Consider the following 17,189-nt stretch of genomic DNA (forward strand, 5'->3'; position numbering starts at 1 on the left):
CACAACAGGGATTTGGCGCTAAACCAAGTGAACGAGCATACGGTATATGTATGTGTGGATATGTGTACGTGCAGTTGTGTCTTTCCTGTCTATGTTTTATGGACTGCCTGATAGTTTTCCTGCTGCGTGTACCTTATCCATCAACTCTTGAGTGAAAGAGAGAAAGAACAGGGAAGGAGAGGACGGGAAATGTTCCTGAGCTTTCTGACTTTTCCTCAGAGAGGTGCAATATCTCTCATAAAATGACACAAACGGAACGCCAGAATCTGGTCATTGTCTCATGACAGAGTATCAAGATTCAACAGATAGGTTATGGAATATGCGGAAGGAATCATCACTCTCTGTGGGACTCTCTTAACAGCTCTCGAAAGGAAATGGGAGTGTCATAAAGAGTGGAGCAGGTGGACCGAAACGAAGGAGACTGCAAGCATCAAGAACTTTAGGAAATAACTTCTATACACGGTTTGTGCAGGCAAGACAGAACTGATCATACCAGAACAAAACCAAGGATCAAACAAAGACGAAACTAAAAAGCAGGACTTGCCTTGCAATCCATTTTACTCAGAACTTAGAGGAAATGACTTCTGACACAAAATGGTGCAAAGGAACAGTCATTAAAGTCTGACTTTCAAGTCGGAAGCACGAATAAGATCCACCAAGTTCGAGCTCATAAACATAGACATAAACAAACATGATGTCACAGCAACTTGGCAGTGCACACAGTGAGCCATCAGCAGAATAACCTTTTCATCAGCTGTTACTTTACTACGTTTTTATGTAGTGTTTGTGCTGTAACAGCGCTGTAGCCACCACTTCCATTCTGGTGATTTGCACTTGATGGAAGTCTTTATTATGCTCAGCACCCCTACACAATTTTGAGTTGTTGTACATTCTTTTATGAGCAACGCAGAGCAAGACATTTAACTTCTTCTATACACTGTTTCTCTTTGCTAATTCTGCTGTGGTGATTGATGTGGAACTTCTGTAGATTATTGTGAAGTTCATAAAGCTGTCATTAAAACCTTAAATACAAACTGATCTGTCAAGGGGATGAAGTGCAGGTGGAGAGAAGGACAGAGAAGCTAAGGTGAGGGGAATCAGGTGATTAGGCAGCAGACAGGGAGTTGATTGGCTGGGAGAAACTCAGGGAGCAGGGAAGACTAATGAGACTGATTCAGAGCAGGTGTGTGGATGGGCAAAGGATGGAAAGTCTGCACAGGAACTCAAAAACCCTAGAAAACACACTCTTTTTATTTAATAAACTAACAAACATTAAACTGCTCTTACATGAATACAAATGTAGGTACACAACACTATAACCTGCAACCTGTTTTATCTCTAACAACCAGGAAACCAAAAACCCAGACAACAAAATCATCTTAATCACTGAGCACAGAAATGTCTGAAGGCATTTGGACGTAGAGCCAGACTGTAACAAAAAGTATGTGTTTAGACTGTGTGTGTATTACCTTTACTGGAGATGTAGTGTTTGCTGGGTGTGGTGAAGCCTCTGCTGCCGTGGCTGTTGATGGCTGCTACTCTGAACTGGTACCAGCGCTGAGGTCTCAAGTCTGACAGAACCACATCTTCAGAAAGGGTCTAAAAATACAAACACATCACATATAGCAGTGACCAAGTGAGTGGCAGACAAAGATGATTTATGACAGATTTAAAGACTTAACATCACTTGTAAATCTTGTTTTCGCTAACCTCTAGAGGTTTAACATCTTACGCTGTTTCAGTGATATACATGTGTACGTCAGGGCACTGTGACATCACACCTATCAGTGATGCTTGGTGTGGTCAGAGGTGAAACAGGCTTGAAAATTACAACCAGAGAGGGAACCGTTTTTTATTTTCAAAACAAATAGACACTTGTTCTTATACTATAATATCTTTGAGGCTAAGATACAGAAAATATTGTTACTTAGGTGACTAAGCAGACTACAGACACTTAAATCTTGATAAAAAAAAGTACTGTTTTTTCTTAGGATAGAGATCAATACTCCTCTCATGTCCTCTCACGTCTGTCCATATCGGTCCCGGTTACAGCCAGCAGCTAATTAGCTTAGCATAAAACCTGAAACAGCTAGCTTTGGAAGTGACTGTATCCTGCCAGGAAATAGTGTGGCACATAAGCGCATTTTCACAGATTAAGGAAATGAGATATAATGTGTTAATTACAATTTAAGAGGTGCTGGGAGGTGGAGTTTGTCTCCTTTGGACAGAGCCATGCTTTCTGTTCCCAGTGTTTCCAGTCTTTGTGCTAAGCCAACCAGCTGCTGAAGATAGCTTCATAACTGGCCTACAGACATGAAAGTGTTATCAATCATCTCATCTAATGTCCAGATTTTAACGCTTCTGGAAGCTGCGGCCCTCGCCTTTGACTTAATTCTTTTTTTGCTGTGGCCATGTCTGCTACCTAGCAATAAATATCTGCTGTTAGGCAACCGTTCGCCTGCTTGTTTACCATCTGTTTATGGAAACATATTAGTTCCGCCTGTGTAGCTCCTACTTGGTGCATGTCTAGAAACTGTCTGACAGTCCTGACATCGTGAGGTGAATGGAGAAATGCAAAGTCATCTTGCTTGATTGAGTAGGCTGACCACATATAGTATAATTTGAAAGACAAGCTGCAGGCCATTTAAATTTGGCCCCAGGGCTGGACTTTAGACATGCTTGTCCTACAAGTTTTTGATACTGAAATCACTGTTATTTTGATTTCCTTAATCGCAAATAGAAACAGTACACTTCATCTCAAGCCCACTTTGAGCACACGTCATCTCTCACAAATCCATACTATATCTTCTTTCAAAAACATGACGGAGCCCTGTGTACTTTTAGACATATAAGTTTCACAAGTTAATGAGGTGGAAAGTCAGATGAACACAGTCGGATTGGAATTCCATCTGATAATAGTGAGATTAAACGATTTGCCAAAATTATGGTTAAAATTGCTAAAGATTCACATGTTTTGTCTCCCTGACAGTGCAAATGTAATCAACTGCTTAAAAGCTACTCATCCACACACACACACACACACACACACACACACACACATACACACGCACACATAGACACGAGCTGCCATCTATTTAAGTCTATAATGAGCGTTCAGTCATTCAGAGTCAGCCGGTGGAACGACTGTGGCTGCCTGTGGTTCCTTTTTAAGCTCTGCTTATTTACCTAACCTCACACAGGCACACACACATGGATGTACAGTGCACACACACACTCACTCATACGCACACACAGACGAACGGTTTACCCTGGCAGAATGGGAGGCTGGCTGGGGCGGAGAGGTTTAGACAGCAAGGCAGCAGACTGATGAGGTGGAAACAGAGTCTAACATCCATCTCCATAGCTGAGAAGTTTCATCATTCGAGGCAAATTGAGAGTTATGAGTTAAAGATATGTTACAAACCTTGTGGTGTTGTTCCACTGTTAAAGGCACAGGGAACCAATTTTCATAGCTTCAGTGACTATCAGGCAGAATCAGCTATGAGCTGATGTCGTTACATGGGTGTTATAGCTATCAGCTTCCCTACATCAATGTTTTAGCTAATATCCCCCATTAATGTGTAGTCGGTGGTATTAACAGAATGATTCCGGATCTCTTCAAATGTGAGAAGATGTTTCAGACAGTAATCAAAAGAAATTAATTTAATGTCTTTATGATTTCAATACCTCAAACCTTCTAATCATTTAAAAGTGAGAAAGTTTAAAGTGAGAGCATGCTGGTTACTGTAGTTACCATGGCAACAGTAGTCCATGGAGAAGCATGGTCTTCACTGGGATGAATCCCGACGTTCCAACGGGACTGCAACATGTAAACGACCGGCTCCACAGTGACATTGAACTTTGACACCCACACCACCTTCACACGACCCTCTGAATCCTCCACAAAGCTCATCTCTCTGCGAGGCTTCAGAGGAACCCCTGCAAGGAAATTATTTTATTATAATTTAAAAGGCCAAAACCGGAATGTGATGTGATGTGGCTTAAAAGACATTTATATAACATCCAATCACACTAATTGATAATGAGATTAATGGTCTGTGTTTTAAAGTTCGTAGATCATGAGGAAATATCACAAGTTGGTAAAAATATATATATATATACATCACAACAATATTTTCTTTGTGTTTAATTATTATGGCTGCTCAGTCTTCACCACACAGGCGTCTGAGGCAGTTTGTACTCCTGACTATCTCCAAGCAGAGCTGGAGTGTTTAACCACGGCGGGGCCGTCTGGAACTTCAGACGCAGTCAAGCAGGCAGTATTTAAGGATCTTTATTACATTAAATTACATTTCATTCATTTGGCAGACACTTTCAACCAAAGCAACTCACAATAAATACATTTAAACACCATAGGAACAAGAGTTAGATGCTGTCAAATACTGGAGGAGCATCCCTACCAAGGAAACAACTAAAAGCATGTTCAGTGCTGTGAGTAACAAGCGGCAAATGATAGCATTTCAGATAACAGAGATCCTTATGAAAAGGCTGCTTATACAAGGATCAACATCAGCATTGTTATCAAAAACAGTCAACTAGAATTACCGCCCTGGCTGTACGCCTCCATAAACAAGTCAGCTGCAGTTACAGTTTACATCCATGTCTGTAAAAAAAAATGGGTATTTCACACAAATTTCATGCTGTCTCCCTTCTGTTCCTGAGTGACACTGAGTAATGGACAGAAAAGTATTTTTGGAGAACATTATAATGTCACAGTGAAGCTTACCTTTGACCTTTTGGATATAAAATGTAATCTCGTCATCATTTTATCCTATTAGACGTGAAATTCTGTCATAGTTAGTGTACAAATCCTTGAGTTATGGTGAGTCCCAGTGACTTTGACCGTTGTCCTTTAACCACTAAATTGTTTTTTGACATTTGTGCCAAAATTGAAAAAAATCCCTCAAGGTGTTCTTGAGATATCATCTTGAGATTAGGATGGATGCAAGGTCATAGTGCCCTTGACCTGCGACCACTAAATTCAATCAGTTCATTCATGAGTCCAAGTGAACGTTTGTGCCAAATCGGAAGAAAGATAGATTGAAATATCACGTTTGCAAGAAAAGGATGAATGGACAGATGGAAAACCTGAAAACATAATGCCTTCGGCTTCGGCTGTAACCAGCATGAAGGCATAAAAACAGTCCTTTTTTCTAGTCAGTGTGCTGATAGTGTACCTTTGGGGAAGTTTCGGTCCCCTGATTTTGCTGTAGAGTGAGTATTCATAACTTCCAAGCTACTCTTTGGTACAGACAGCTGCGGACATGATGCTGTGGCACAGAACAGAGGACACTTTCCACCACAAGGCTCCAAAATAACATTAACTTCTCCCTTTTGCTTGGAAGAGGTGAATTTACAGCTAAGTACGACACAGTCTCTGGCTTTTGTTTGATATCTAGTGTCAGTAAAAAATGTTGCACAGTTCCGATCCATTGTTAGCGCTGTTAGCTTGTTTACTGTACTACATAAATGCTGCTGTCACACTGAACATCCCACTGAGCCCCGTTAAAACCGAGCTTCTATTATTTGTATTAAACAAGTAAATCTAATCAAAATGACATATTTCTGAGTCGGGTACAGCCCTAATAATAACAATTAATTCTTTAAACATGTCCTATTTATCGGTACAGCAGCCTCTTATAATAAAGCCCACAAAATGTTACAGACTGCCTTTACCTTTATATAGATTGGCTGGGGCTTGGCAAGTGTGTCCACAGCCATTGGAGCAGCATTTTCTGGGGGAGGGACAATGCTGGTCTGACGAGCAGCTCTCCACACAGGCTGCAGCGAATCCGGTGGCTCGCTGAGGCGGCGAGCAGTCCCCCTGACGAGACGACCTCAGAGAGGTCAGAAACTCCCTGCTAGTCACACACTCCGTCTGCTTCTGAGAGAGAGAACACGGGGGAGTTGTTATTATTACAGTTGACACACAGCGGAAATAATACGTGATGTATAAACACACATGTGAGGGCAGAAAAACACACAGCAGAGGTGAAGTGTTTCTTTTGGTTAACTCCTACTGACTCTTTGAAGGCAGCCTGGTCTGATGTGTGTGTACATGGCTGCAGATCATCAAAATGTAAACACAACCTTTAGCTAATAGCTCTGAATTACCCAGTGTTCCCAACCAGCCAGCCAGTCAGCCATCCAGACAGTAACATGCTTCAGCTATTGTGATGAAAAACTAATCTGACGACCACAGCGACTGGCTTTACAAATAATCATTCAGGGCCACACACACACACATAATGGCTGCACACTCTCACATGTATACATTCAAAAGCTCACAAACACGTTATTCATAACACACATAAGCTTGCATAAACACACACAGAAATTTCTCATTCACGGCCTCCACGGTCAGAAACCAGCTTCATGGTGCCAACAAAAGCAAGTCTCTGGTGCAGGAGTGACACTGCCACCAAGGGTGTTGTGACTTACACGCGCGCACACACACACACACACACACTGGACTCTGTTTCTGGCTTACCTCACAGGACTTTGGAGAGAGTACCTTCCTGGTTTCCCACAGTTCTTTGCATGGCTGAAGGCACTGCACAAAACAAACAAATAGAAACAAAATATGAGGCTTTACACACAATAAGTAGAGGTTTTGAAATTTTCACTTGTTTCATCACACGTGACACAATGAGTAGAAAACAGAGTTTAAAAAATAGTTCAACATTTTTGGGAAATATGCCTATTTGCTTCTGGTTAAGAGTTAACTAGATGTGAGGATCTCACGTCTGTCCGTTCAATATAAAGCCACAGCCGGAAGCCTTTCCTATCTGTCTTTGTCACTATCCAAAAAAAGCAGAAAATGCCCCCCAAAATAATCCTCCGAACAGGGATCTGACATTTTTACACTTTTGTTTGAATTAAACAAACAAGATATAAAGTGTTAATTAGTGAGCTTCATACAACAGTTAGCCCGACCATGTACCATTGGACAAGATGTATTCCATGATTACTCATATTGAGTACAACGTCTCTGGGACTGTTAACAATGCATCTATCACTACACTTTACAAATGTTCCAAACTAGCCTAAATTAGCCTACATAAGTGATCAGTGATTAGAACAGCCTTTGCAAAGAAAAGATGAACATATTTCCACAAATAACATTAAATTATGAATAGTCATCGGAAGAGGATGAAAGGAAGAAAAGAAGCCTAGATACTTCACTGGAAACCTCCAGATGTCCTTATATGACACTGGCTGACATCGCAATGACACTGTCTGATCAAGGCTTTAACTTACTGGAATCACACATGCCACCAAACATCTGCAAAGAGACTCTTATTTCTCTCTTTGTACAACAAATGGAAACATACAGATAAATGTACATGAGACAAAGTAGCTGGCCTGTGTGTGTAGACCAGTGGTTCCCAACTGGTGTGGGTCGCAGGTCCATTCTGAATGGACCCCAAGTTATTCGCAAATGTGTCAAATTTGTTAAAAGCACACTTTATTTTTTGGGGCGTCGGTGGCTTAGTGTATAGAGCAGGCGCTCCATGTACAAGGCTGTTGCCGCAGCGGCCCAGGATCGACTCCAGCCTGTGGCCCTTTGCTGCATGTCATTACCCCTCTCTCTCTCCACCCTTCACGCTTAACTGTCCTATCTATAAAGGCAAAAATGCCCAAAAAAATAAAAAATTTTTTTTAAAAAAAGTACACTTTATTTTAAAGCACATTGAGTTTCCAGCACAGAGCGTTTATCTTGAAGTGCCGTTTCCCACTGTAGAGTCAGTGACTAACAGACAGCTACTTGACAGAAAAAGCAAACTAACTTGATCACATAACCAAACCCAATTATGATACTGAATGCATTAAACTGTGTGGACCTTGAACTAATGACTAATGATAAGGAGAAATCTGGACCCTGTGGCTGGACCAGTTGGGAACCACTGGTGTAAACCTACACAAAGTAGCAAGCTAGTTGCTTGGCAACAGTCCAGTCCCAGTTCTGCTGCAGATCTATTTATGCTGAGTTAAATAAATGATTAAAAAAAAATAATAATCATAACCTGTTGTCATTCATTACTGCCTTCTAATAAATGGTGCTTGTAGAACTGTTGTATAAAGCAATATCACACTCAACCAAATCACAGCCATGCTGAAATTCATTACATGAGCACTCCTGTTGCTTAACTAGAGGTGCTAATAGAGAGATTTTATTACCTTCGGACAGTGTAAGGCTAGATCTTTCACCCTGCTTCCACTCTCTGTGCTAAGAGAAGCTGACCTGTAACCGTAGCCTCATATTAATGGTCACTCAAAGTGGTATCAAACTTCTAAACTGTCTCTACCACAAAAATAAGAGCATTTCCAAATATGTAAAACTGTTTCTTTAAATAGCCAAGGGTTGAATAAATACAAGACAGAAAAAGTGTAAGAAGATGGATTAATGACAAAGTGTCAGAGGGTTTTCGCATTTGCGGAGCTTTCAGTGTTTAAGCAGGTAGGGAACATAGAGGAAACTCACACACACACTCCTAAAGCACACATGCACACACTCATCTGGTTTGCCACCTCAGTGAACTGGTGAATGATGGCTCTCACCAAATTAAATCCAGACAACATATAAAAACTGTGGTTTCACCCCCAACCTCCTCCTCCTCCCCCTCTCCTCTTGCACTCACTCCGTCTGTCTCCCTCAGCCCCACACTGTGCCTGGCTTCAATCATTTCTCCAATTTATTCCATCTCACTGATTCCAGGGGAACAAACAGAATCAACAAAAAGCCATAAAACCTTCATTTTTGCACAAATAAATGGCTACTGTTGGGTGAAAATGCCTTTTCCAAAACCCCAGCTGTTTCAAATAGGCTCATTTGCAGACTGATGATTATGAATACTTTAAGGATCATCATCACACTTGAGCACATAAACTTTCATTTTAATATATCAAATGAAAAACAAACACTACATAGTAACTCACTGGGTTCCATACAGCATTTGGAAACCAAAGCCAGGGAAACCACATGTACTGATTTCTAAACCTGTGGGGCATAAAATGGAGTCTCAGCGTGACGCATGATGCTGTTACATGTTGTACAGTCGGCTCATTTCATTCAAGTCATGGAAGAGAAAGTTTGTGTTAGCTTAGAGTGATACTCCACCCTAGAGTCTCCCTATTGAGTATTAAACACTCTTGCTCTGTAGGCTTGAAATGCGTCAGTAAAAGGTTTGTAGTTTGCCTGTCTATAGGTCTGTAGTCAGCCTGGATCACATTTATATATGTGAACAACAGCTTCTATATTGTGTGTTATCACGACATAAAACAATAACAATAAGACAAAATAAGACAAGAAGCTTTTGTGATACTGTCTACTGTTTTTTTCTCTTTTCTTTCAGTGGTAGGCCGTCTTTGCTGGTACTTTGTTGTAATTTGCTCCATACAGTAAAGCAATCCAGAGTCCCACTCATGACTCCTTTTAGTTGTTATCATCCCTCACACTGGCTGCCAATCAGGGCTTTTGATGTGTCACACACTTAAATTCCTATACGTGAAGGGTGACAAATAGGTCCCCTGTAAAGGTTTTTTATGTTAAATTAAATGAAATTAAAAAAAAAAAATAGCCAGAATTTACTTCATTATTGGGAAAAGGGTGTGCACAACATACTGATACAGTCAATTAAAAATGAATTTTTAACTTTTTGTATAGGCCCAGTTAAATATTGCAATTGCAATAGGCTAATGTGTGGTTATCACAAAATCCCGCGGCACACGCACCATTTGAGAAGGTTACAGGTTACAATGAATTCCAATACTGACAATACAAAAATCCAAAAACAGGGAGAAATGACTAAAACTCACTCTCTGCTGTCATATGTATGTATATTATGTTCCAAACTCTCATATTTTTTTTTTTTTAACCAAAATCAGTGGACAACTTTAAAAAGCAACTTAAAATCCATCTGTTCTTTATGCTTTTTCTTGATTTCATAACTTTGGATCATTGAATTATTTTACCCTCTTCTTTTATACAGTGTTGTCTGATAAATACAGTAGGTAGGCTAATAAAGTTTATTAGTTTATAAAGTTTATGTGCTTGCTGTTACACAGCTTACTGCCTCTGTCTTTTTTTTTCTTCTTTTTTTTTTTAAAGATTATTTTTATGGGCTTTTTGCCTTTAATGGACAGGACAGTGTGTGAAATTGGGAGACAATGAGAGAGAGTGGGGACTGACATGCAGCAAATGGTCGCAGGCTGGACTTGAACCCGTGACCGCTGTGGCGAGGCCATGCCTCTGTACATCTACAGGCCTCTACTGCCTCTGTCTTAAGGATGTTCTGATGACATTATCGAGTTCGTACACCATTTTACTGAGCCATGCTAAAATTATGACTCTATTTAGGAGTCACATGCAATATCTAGAGCTGAAACGATTAGTCGATTAATTGATCAGTCAATTGATAGAAAATTATTCAAAAACTATTTCCATTATTGCTGAATGATTTTGAATCATTTTTCAAGAAAAAATGCTGAACATTATCTGGTTCCAGCCTGTCAAATGAGACTGTTTACTGGTTTTATTATGATAGTAACCTCAATATTTGCTGGTCGGGCAAAATAACATATTTTACGATGTCACCTTTAGTTTGTGGATATTGTGATGGGCATCCTTTACCATTTTCTGACATTTTAATTGATTTGAGAATAAAATCATTGGCAGGCTACACACACATTTTATCTTTTGGCACGAGCAGCACACCAGAAATGTCTCACAGACAAAAAATGTAGTCAGGGTACAGAAGCTGGGAAATGCTAGTCTGTGGCGTAAATGTGATAAAATTGCTGCTTTTCAGGAAAGACGAAGCACATCACTTTGTCAAGTTCGCCAGTGTGCGGTCTTGCATGGGAAACAATCACTAACATGTGTCCTTTTAGGGATCACAACCAGTCTAGGGTGGCTCTTATACTGCACGTTCTATCAGGTTTCTATGGACTTTCTCATATTTAATCCATTAAAACTGCTATAAATCCAAGCTGACCTCAATCTTTGTTCTACATGAAGCAAATTACAATCCTTTTACAGCCACCTTTGAAGTTTTTCTCTACCAAAGATTCTGAGACTTTAAATTATTTCCCTTTTTTCTCCTCTGTAAGTTTATTATGCATTCCTCAAGGAGTCTGGGTATGAGGAGACACAGCATTGTAACCAGATCCTGGAGTGTGATGCGTTTCTTTAAGGAGCTCTCGTGGGTCTCTTCACTCAACCATGTGCTGCTCAGGTTGTCAAAATCAACTTTAAAACACCTAACACATCCTCACACACACACACACACACACACACACGCAAACACCAACCAACCTACACATCGCCTTTTTTTCACATGCTCACCACTCCATGTTGCATTCAAAACCAGCCCACACTGTACTCCCCCTCTCCTCCTTTGCTGCCACTTTGATCAGTTACAGACATGTTTAATTTTTCATACCCGTCCCTGTTCCTCTCTCCACCTCCTGTTCCTTTCTATAATCTTCTCTTCTCTTTGTCTCCTGTCTTCACATTATCACCCCTCTCCTTCTACTCCTTGACCTCTCATCTCTGCACTGCTTGTCTCTACCTCCTTGCCTGCCTCAACTCAACATTTTTCCTCTTTCTCTCCTCTCACTGATACAGTCTCCTCTCCACCAGGGCTAAAACTCCTATAGCAGCCGCTTCAAGTTCACTGTTGGTTGTTTGCCTGTTTTAAAAAGGAGAACATGGGACATCATTGTGAAATAGAGGTTTAGGATACTGACTTTAATATCATTGTCACAGGTTTGAATCATTTTCCTAACACTGTCTCTAACAAATGCCCCTAAAACGAGATAACCACACATCCATCCCTCATCACCCCCAATTTTATATATAGAAAACTGAGAAAACTACAGAAAACTTTTGCTCTTTCTTGTCTAAAATATAATTCCCCACTGCCATTGGAGTATTAAACCTATAACGCTTTTCTTGTCTCAGTATACCTCTGACTATGTAGGTGTACACAGATGTTATCTATGTTTTGACAGGGTTTATGTTTTACATTTTTCTTCAACACATTTCACAGGGAAACACTGTAATTTTCACTCCACATTTATGTAGTAGCAGTAATAGTTGAAAGTGGCTTAACTTTGACCCTCCAACATTTAAATATTGCTCACATGTTAATGCATCAGTAATCTCCACAAATGGGTGTCTGCATATATATGCAGAATCTACTGTGATACAAGATTTTGGTTTTCCTTTTGGGAAGAAAACTAGCAGTTGTTTTGAATTGAGATATGTGAAATCGGCAACCTTGTTTATTTCTGTTGTCATTTTCAGCTTTCTGGACCCCAGGAAGACTAGTGACCACTTTGTGGAAGCTAATAGGGATCGGAATAAAGAATAAAGAATGAAGCTGTAAATGTACTGTTTAAAGATATATAGTTAAATGCGGTGGTCTGACCTATCTGACATTTCTACTGTGCATATTTTATGTACTGTGTTGCTTTGCTAGGGTCTTTGATAAACCAAATCTACTGGCGTGAAAGCTAAGCAATGTAGTGCTGTTAATGGGGGCTGCAGCAAAATGTATTTTAGCCACCTAAAAATCTGTATCAGTTTAAGTGTATGCTATATTTACAATATTTTCACCGCTTTACCTTAAAGACTAACTGATTGAGGCAGATGTACACAAGCTACTCCCATGACTGTTCAGACTCCAGTGACTGTTTATGTCAATGGAGTCTGGTAGCTTTGAGATAACAGCTTAATTTTCACCGGCTGTCTGGCTTTTTTTTAGGTGGGCCTTTTTTGGGTGACTTAAAACTAAGCAATTGAGGCAGGGTTTGAGTCATTTCATTTGATGTAGCCTACGTGACACAGGGGTTTTTTACCTGGAAGTAATGGTCAACAAATACTGTCATTTCGTCTTTAATATATTAATTTGACACTGATTGGGGCCACTCTACAAAAGAAGTACTTTGCTGTAACAGTAGTCATGACTGTTACACTACTCTAATAATCTGTTGTTTTACTAAGTCTAATAGGCCTACTTAATGCAAAATGTTTACAAGTAACAGAGTATACTAGTTTCACTAAAGCAATGAATGGGAGTATCTGCAGTATCATTTTATAAAGTCAATAGTACAGTAGGGAGAGAAAGGCAAGAATGATGGGAGAAAGGGGAGTTGAGGCAAATGGATTTAAGCAGAAAAGACTTGTGGTATGTATGTGGTACACACCTTACACTCTCAAATATCACTTGGATGTTGTAAATCACTGAAAAGTACATGCGCTGTATTTGTGTAAGCGGAGAGACCAACAGACACGTTTAGCCTTGAAGGCGACATGATGAGTTATGTGTGTGTGAGAGAGAGCGGTAGACACAGCGGAGGTTGGAGGTTGGAGATGTTACTGGTTAACACACCAACACACTGTAACAACAGAGCCTAGATTAATGACCGGGTATGTGTCTGTGTGTGTGCACAGTTTGCATTGGAGCTCCTCAGATATCTGTATAATAATTAATCACACACACACATACACACACCTTGTCTCTCTGCCCTCCTCTGGCCTCTCCTGCTGTTTTATGGCCTCACCTGCCACGATAGAGGGATGACAGCCACACTCAGCGAGAGGGAGGAGAGGAAATGGGAGAGGGAGGGGAGGAGAGATGTGGTTTCAGAGTGGATAGAAGGGGGGGAGAAGTGAGTGTCAGTTGAAAAGGAGAGAAGAGATGAAAGACAAATAGTGAAACAGGTCCAGAGAAAAGGGAGAGACAAAGAAAGACAGCCACAGACCAGATGTGCTCGCTCTCCATATACAGTCACCAGTTCAGTGGGTGCAATGTGAAAAACTATTTATGTCCATTTATGTGTTCAGCCTGTCATCAGCTGTTCAGAGTCTATTTTATATTTTCTACCATACAGTGCAAAATGTATAGCATGTATTTTTAAATGTCATTTAAACATTTTGATACAAAAACTTTAGTTAGGTGTGATATGTTTGCTGATGTTTCCAGAAATGAGTCATGGAAGTTTATTTTTTTGGTGTCTGATGGGTAAATATACTGGAATTCATTTTTCTAGTTTTGATAGAAATAATAAATATTGATATTCCCAGCTTAATCTTTGTCCTCTGTCACTGTGCCTTTGCATTTCACGCATTACGTTACATGCTCGCTAGCTTGCTAAATTGTTAGCCTAAGGGCTCTTTTGGAGTCCATGCTGCCATTGTCTAGCAGCGAACTCTCATGATTTAATCACTTAAATGCCAACATATCCTGTACACAACTACCCATGTCATAAACATGAGCTCATGAGTTCGATTTGAAGGCAGTATATTTAACAAAGGAGAAGTTCTCATAGGTTGATTGTTGACCATACACAAGCTGCCATAACAATAATAATAATAATAATAATAATAATAATAATAATAATGCCATTAGAAGCCATTTGAGAAGTCAGAGGAACATTATTTTAAATATAGTGACAGTTTCAGTAAATGTGAAATAAAGTTATTTTTATAAAAGGTACAAACTACAGCTTTAAACACAAAAAATGACTTGAGAGTGATTTTCCATCAGCTTTTCTCATCTTCCACCAGCGGCTATTCTGAGAACCTGAACGCTCCGTTTGAAGTGAAGAATAGCATCCTCATCATCATGTTTTCTCCTGCAAAGCAATCCAGCAGATTTCCAGAGAAATCTGACCTGCTGGCCGACGTTGTAACATGCAGTTCAACGGCTGATGAGACCCAGTTATCTCACATACTGACTTGAGGTTTAATGTTTAGTTAGAATCGACAACTGACAACAGTGTAGCTGTAAGGCTAGTCTGTGACAAATAATTTGGACCAATATTGTAATCATTAAATTCATAGTCTGTTTAGTATAGTATTTAAAATGTGACTTTGAGAAACCTTGATAGAAAATCTCAACGTTTCTAAATACTAATATAATTACAAAAACTGCACATATGCATAACACACCCCATTATTTTCCTCAACGCTACATTGTGAAAATCAAACCTGTGTGGTGTCATTTAGTTTTTAAAGTATTTCTCAAGTCACAGAAAGTGAATGAGAGTGAAACCTATGTTATGAATATTATTATCATACTGCCCATAACCTTGTATTTTAAGGTTCATAAAATGTACCTGTATTCATGAATATATGGCATGTTACTGCAGACATTCTGGTTACATTACATTGTAACATCTGCTGTGACAGCAAAAGCTGATGTCATTGACGATGGTGCTTTACTGTTGAAGGGACACGCCATGTTTTTTCCCTGATAATGATACATCGTGATACTGTGTCTATGTCAATAATCGATACTGTATTTACTCATATTGATGATCACCTGATGATGTTTAACTGTCCAGGAGACAGTCCATGTTAAATAATATTTTCACCATAGGCTGCCATTTTCTTATCGTACACGTGCCAGTTCAGATGCAAGAACAAATCTATAAAGTACGTCATCTAAATGTTTATGGATTATCCATAGAAATTCTGTTTCTATGGATAATCTGATGCACCTTTTACCGGGCAGATGATTTTGATACTCTTTATACTCTGCTCAAGATGTGATATTTGTGTAATGTTTTGTACATAGACTGTATATAAAGATACTGTGGTTGTGTGAATTTTCAGATTTGGAACGTTATTTGTTTAATTTTCAGATACATTTTCAGCATGCATAAAATATAACCATAATTCTAACCATATAATATCAAACACGACTTTTATGCTACAATTATCAAAAATACAAACTTTAATAGGAGCACTGCATTTACTCAGGACCCACTCAAAGGACCACCTGTGAGTCCCGGGGACTCACTACATTGGAAATCTGTCAACATCACTGTGCTAGGTGAGCTTGCAGTAAATGTATGCATCCTTTTGCGTGGTGATATGGTTGGCTGGTGTAGTTCTGTAGAAAGAAAACAGTTCCTATATAAAAACTGCTGACAATAAGATCTAAGGATTATTTTGAGTAACCGGGTCAATATTTCTGGAAAGAGACATTGCTGTTGAGTTTTTCCATATGTACTTTTTTGGTGCTTTGAGCACCACAGAAGTACAGTGCCATTTAGCTCCATTATATTTCTGAGGCAGACATCTCTATGGGCGATGTCTCCATCACTCAACAACTTACACCAAAACAATCTAGAGCAATTAGTAGTGGAAAGATGTACTTTTGATTTTGGGTGAACTGTCCCCTTAGGTTAGTCAATAACTGTCACAATATTGGCTCAAATTTAATTACTGGTTTTACACATTTAGTAGTTTTAATACTGCTACATTTTATGTAATACTGCATGTGCAATACAGTATAATAGAAGAAAAACAGCATTGAAAAATATGAGAATTGACTGTGTGAATCTTATTTTAAAAAAACCCAATTCAATAAATCTCAGACGATATTTGAATTGCCACGTATTATATTCTTATTCTTTCTACACAAAGCACATTTTCTAGACTACATGTGCAGCTGCACTTGAATGATAAAATGAGATTCTACAAATCATTTCAGAGGATACGAACACACTTGTTTAATATTTTGAATATGCACACACACACATGTGTGTACTTGTGCATACACCGTAGACAGACACACACTCACACAGATACACACACTTCAGGCTTTGTGGTACGTGAGTGAAAAGTAGCGGAACAAATTCCACAAATCCCTTTGAAAAGCATGTTAGACTTTTGCCAGACCTTTGGAAAAACATGTACAACAACCAGAGCTAACTTAAGTCGGCAGCTCGCGGGAGGAGAGGAAAGGCTGTAGGGAAAAAGAACGGAGGAAAAGAAAAAGAGATCGGGAGAGCAGTCAAAAAGACAAATGCTTTGAGATAGTTTGGTGGTTGACTTCCTCACCTCTCAAACCCAAATGTGCCCACAATAACCTCACACGAAATCCTGCCAGAGCTTTCTCTCTCTGTGTTTCCCCTAATCATTTTCTTTCTGTGCTTTCTCTCCTAAAATAAAACTTCAAAAGGATGCTAGTCTGACTACTCTATTTTAGACGCAAGAGGGAAGGAACTCTCGACGATAAAGGAAAGGATGTGTTGGTGTCAGGTGGCGGTCAAAATACTTAACCTACATGAGGTTTGTTGTTAAAACATTATCTGTTATGTATTTGAAAACCTGGTATATTCCTTTAAATGCAATGCCAGCATGATATTTT

At 39.5% G+C, this 17,189-nt stretch overlaps 1 protein-coding gene across 1 annotated transcript in view; it reads right to left on the reverse strand.

Annotated features, from left to right (window-relative positions):
- anos1b (anosmin 1b) overlaps positions 1-17,189 on the reverse strand; it is a 51,299-nt gene that overhangs the window by 13,825 nt on the left and 20,285 nt on the right. Inside the window, exons 3-6 of the mRNA XM_049588648.1 lie at positions 6,512-6,574; positions 5,698-5,905; positions 3,755-3,939; positions 1,470-1,599 (exon numbers count right to left, since the gene is read on the reverse strand). Of these exons, the coding sequence (XP_049444605.1) occupies positions 1,470-1,599; positions 3,755-3,939; positions 5,698-5,905; positions 6,512-6,574 (586 nt within the window). The remainder of the gene's footprint in view (positions 1-1,469; positions 1,600-3,754; positions 3,940-5,697; positions 5,906-6,511; positions 6,575-17,189) is intronic.

This window comes from Epinephelus fuscoguttatus, linkage group LG10, assembly GCF_011397635.1.
Source record: "Epinephelus fuscoguttatus linkage group LG10, E.fuscoguttatus.final_Chr_v1".
NCBI classification, from domain to species: Eukaryota; Metazoa; Chordata; class Actinopteri; order Perciformes; family Serranidae; genus Epinephelus; species Epinephelus fuscoguttatus.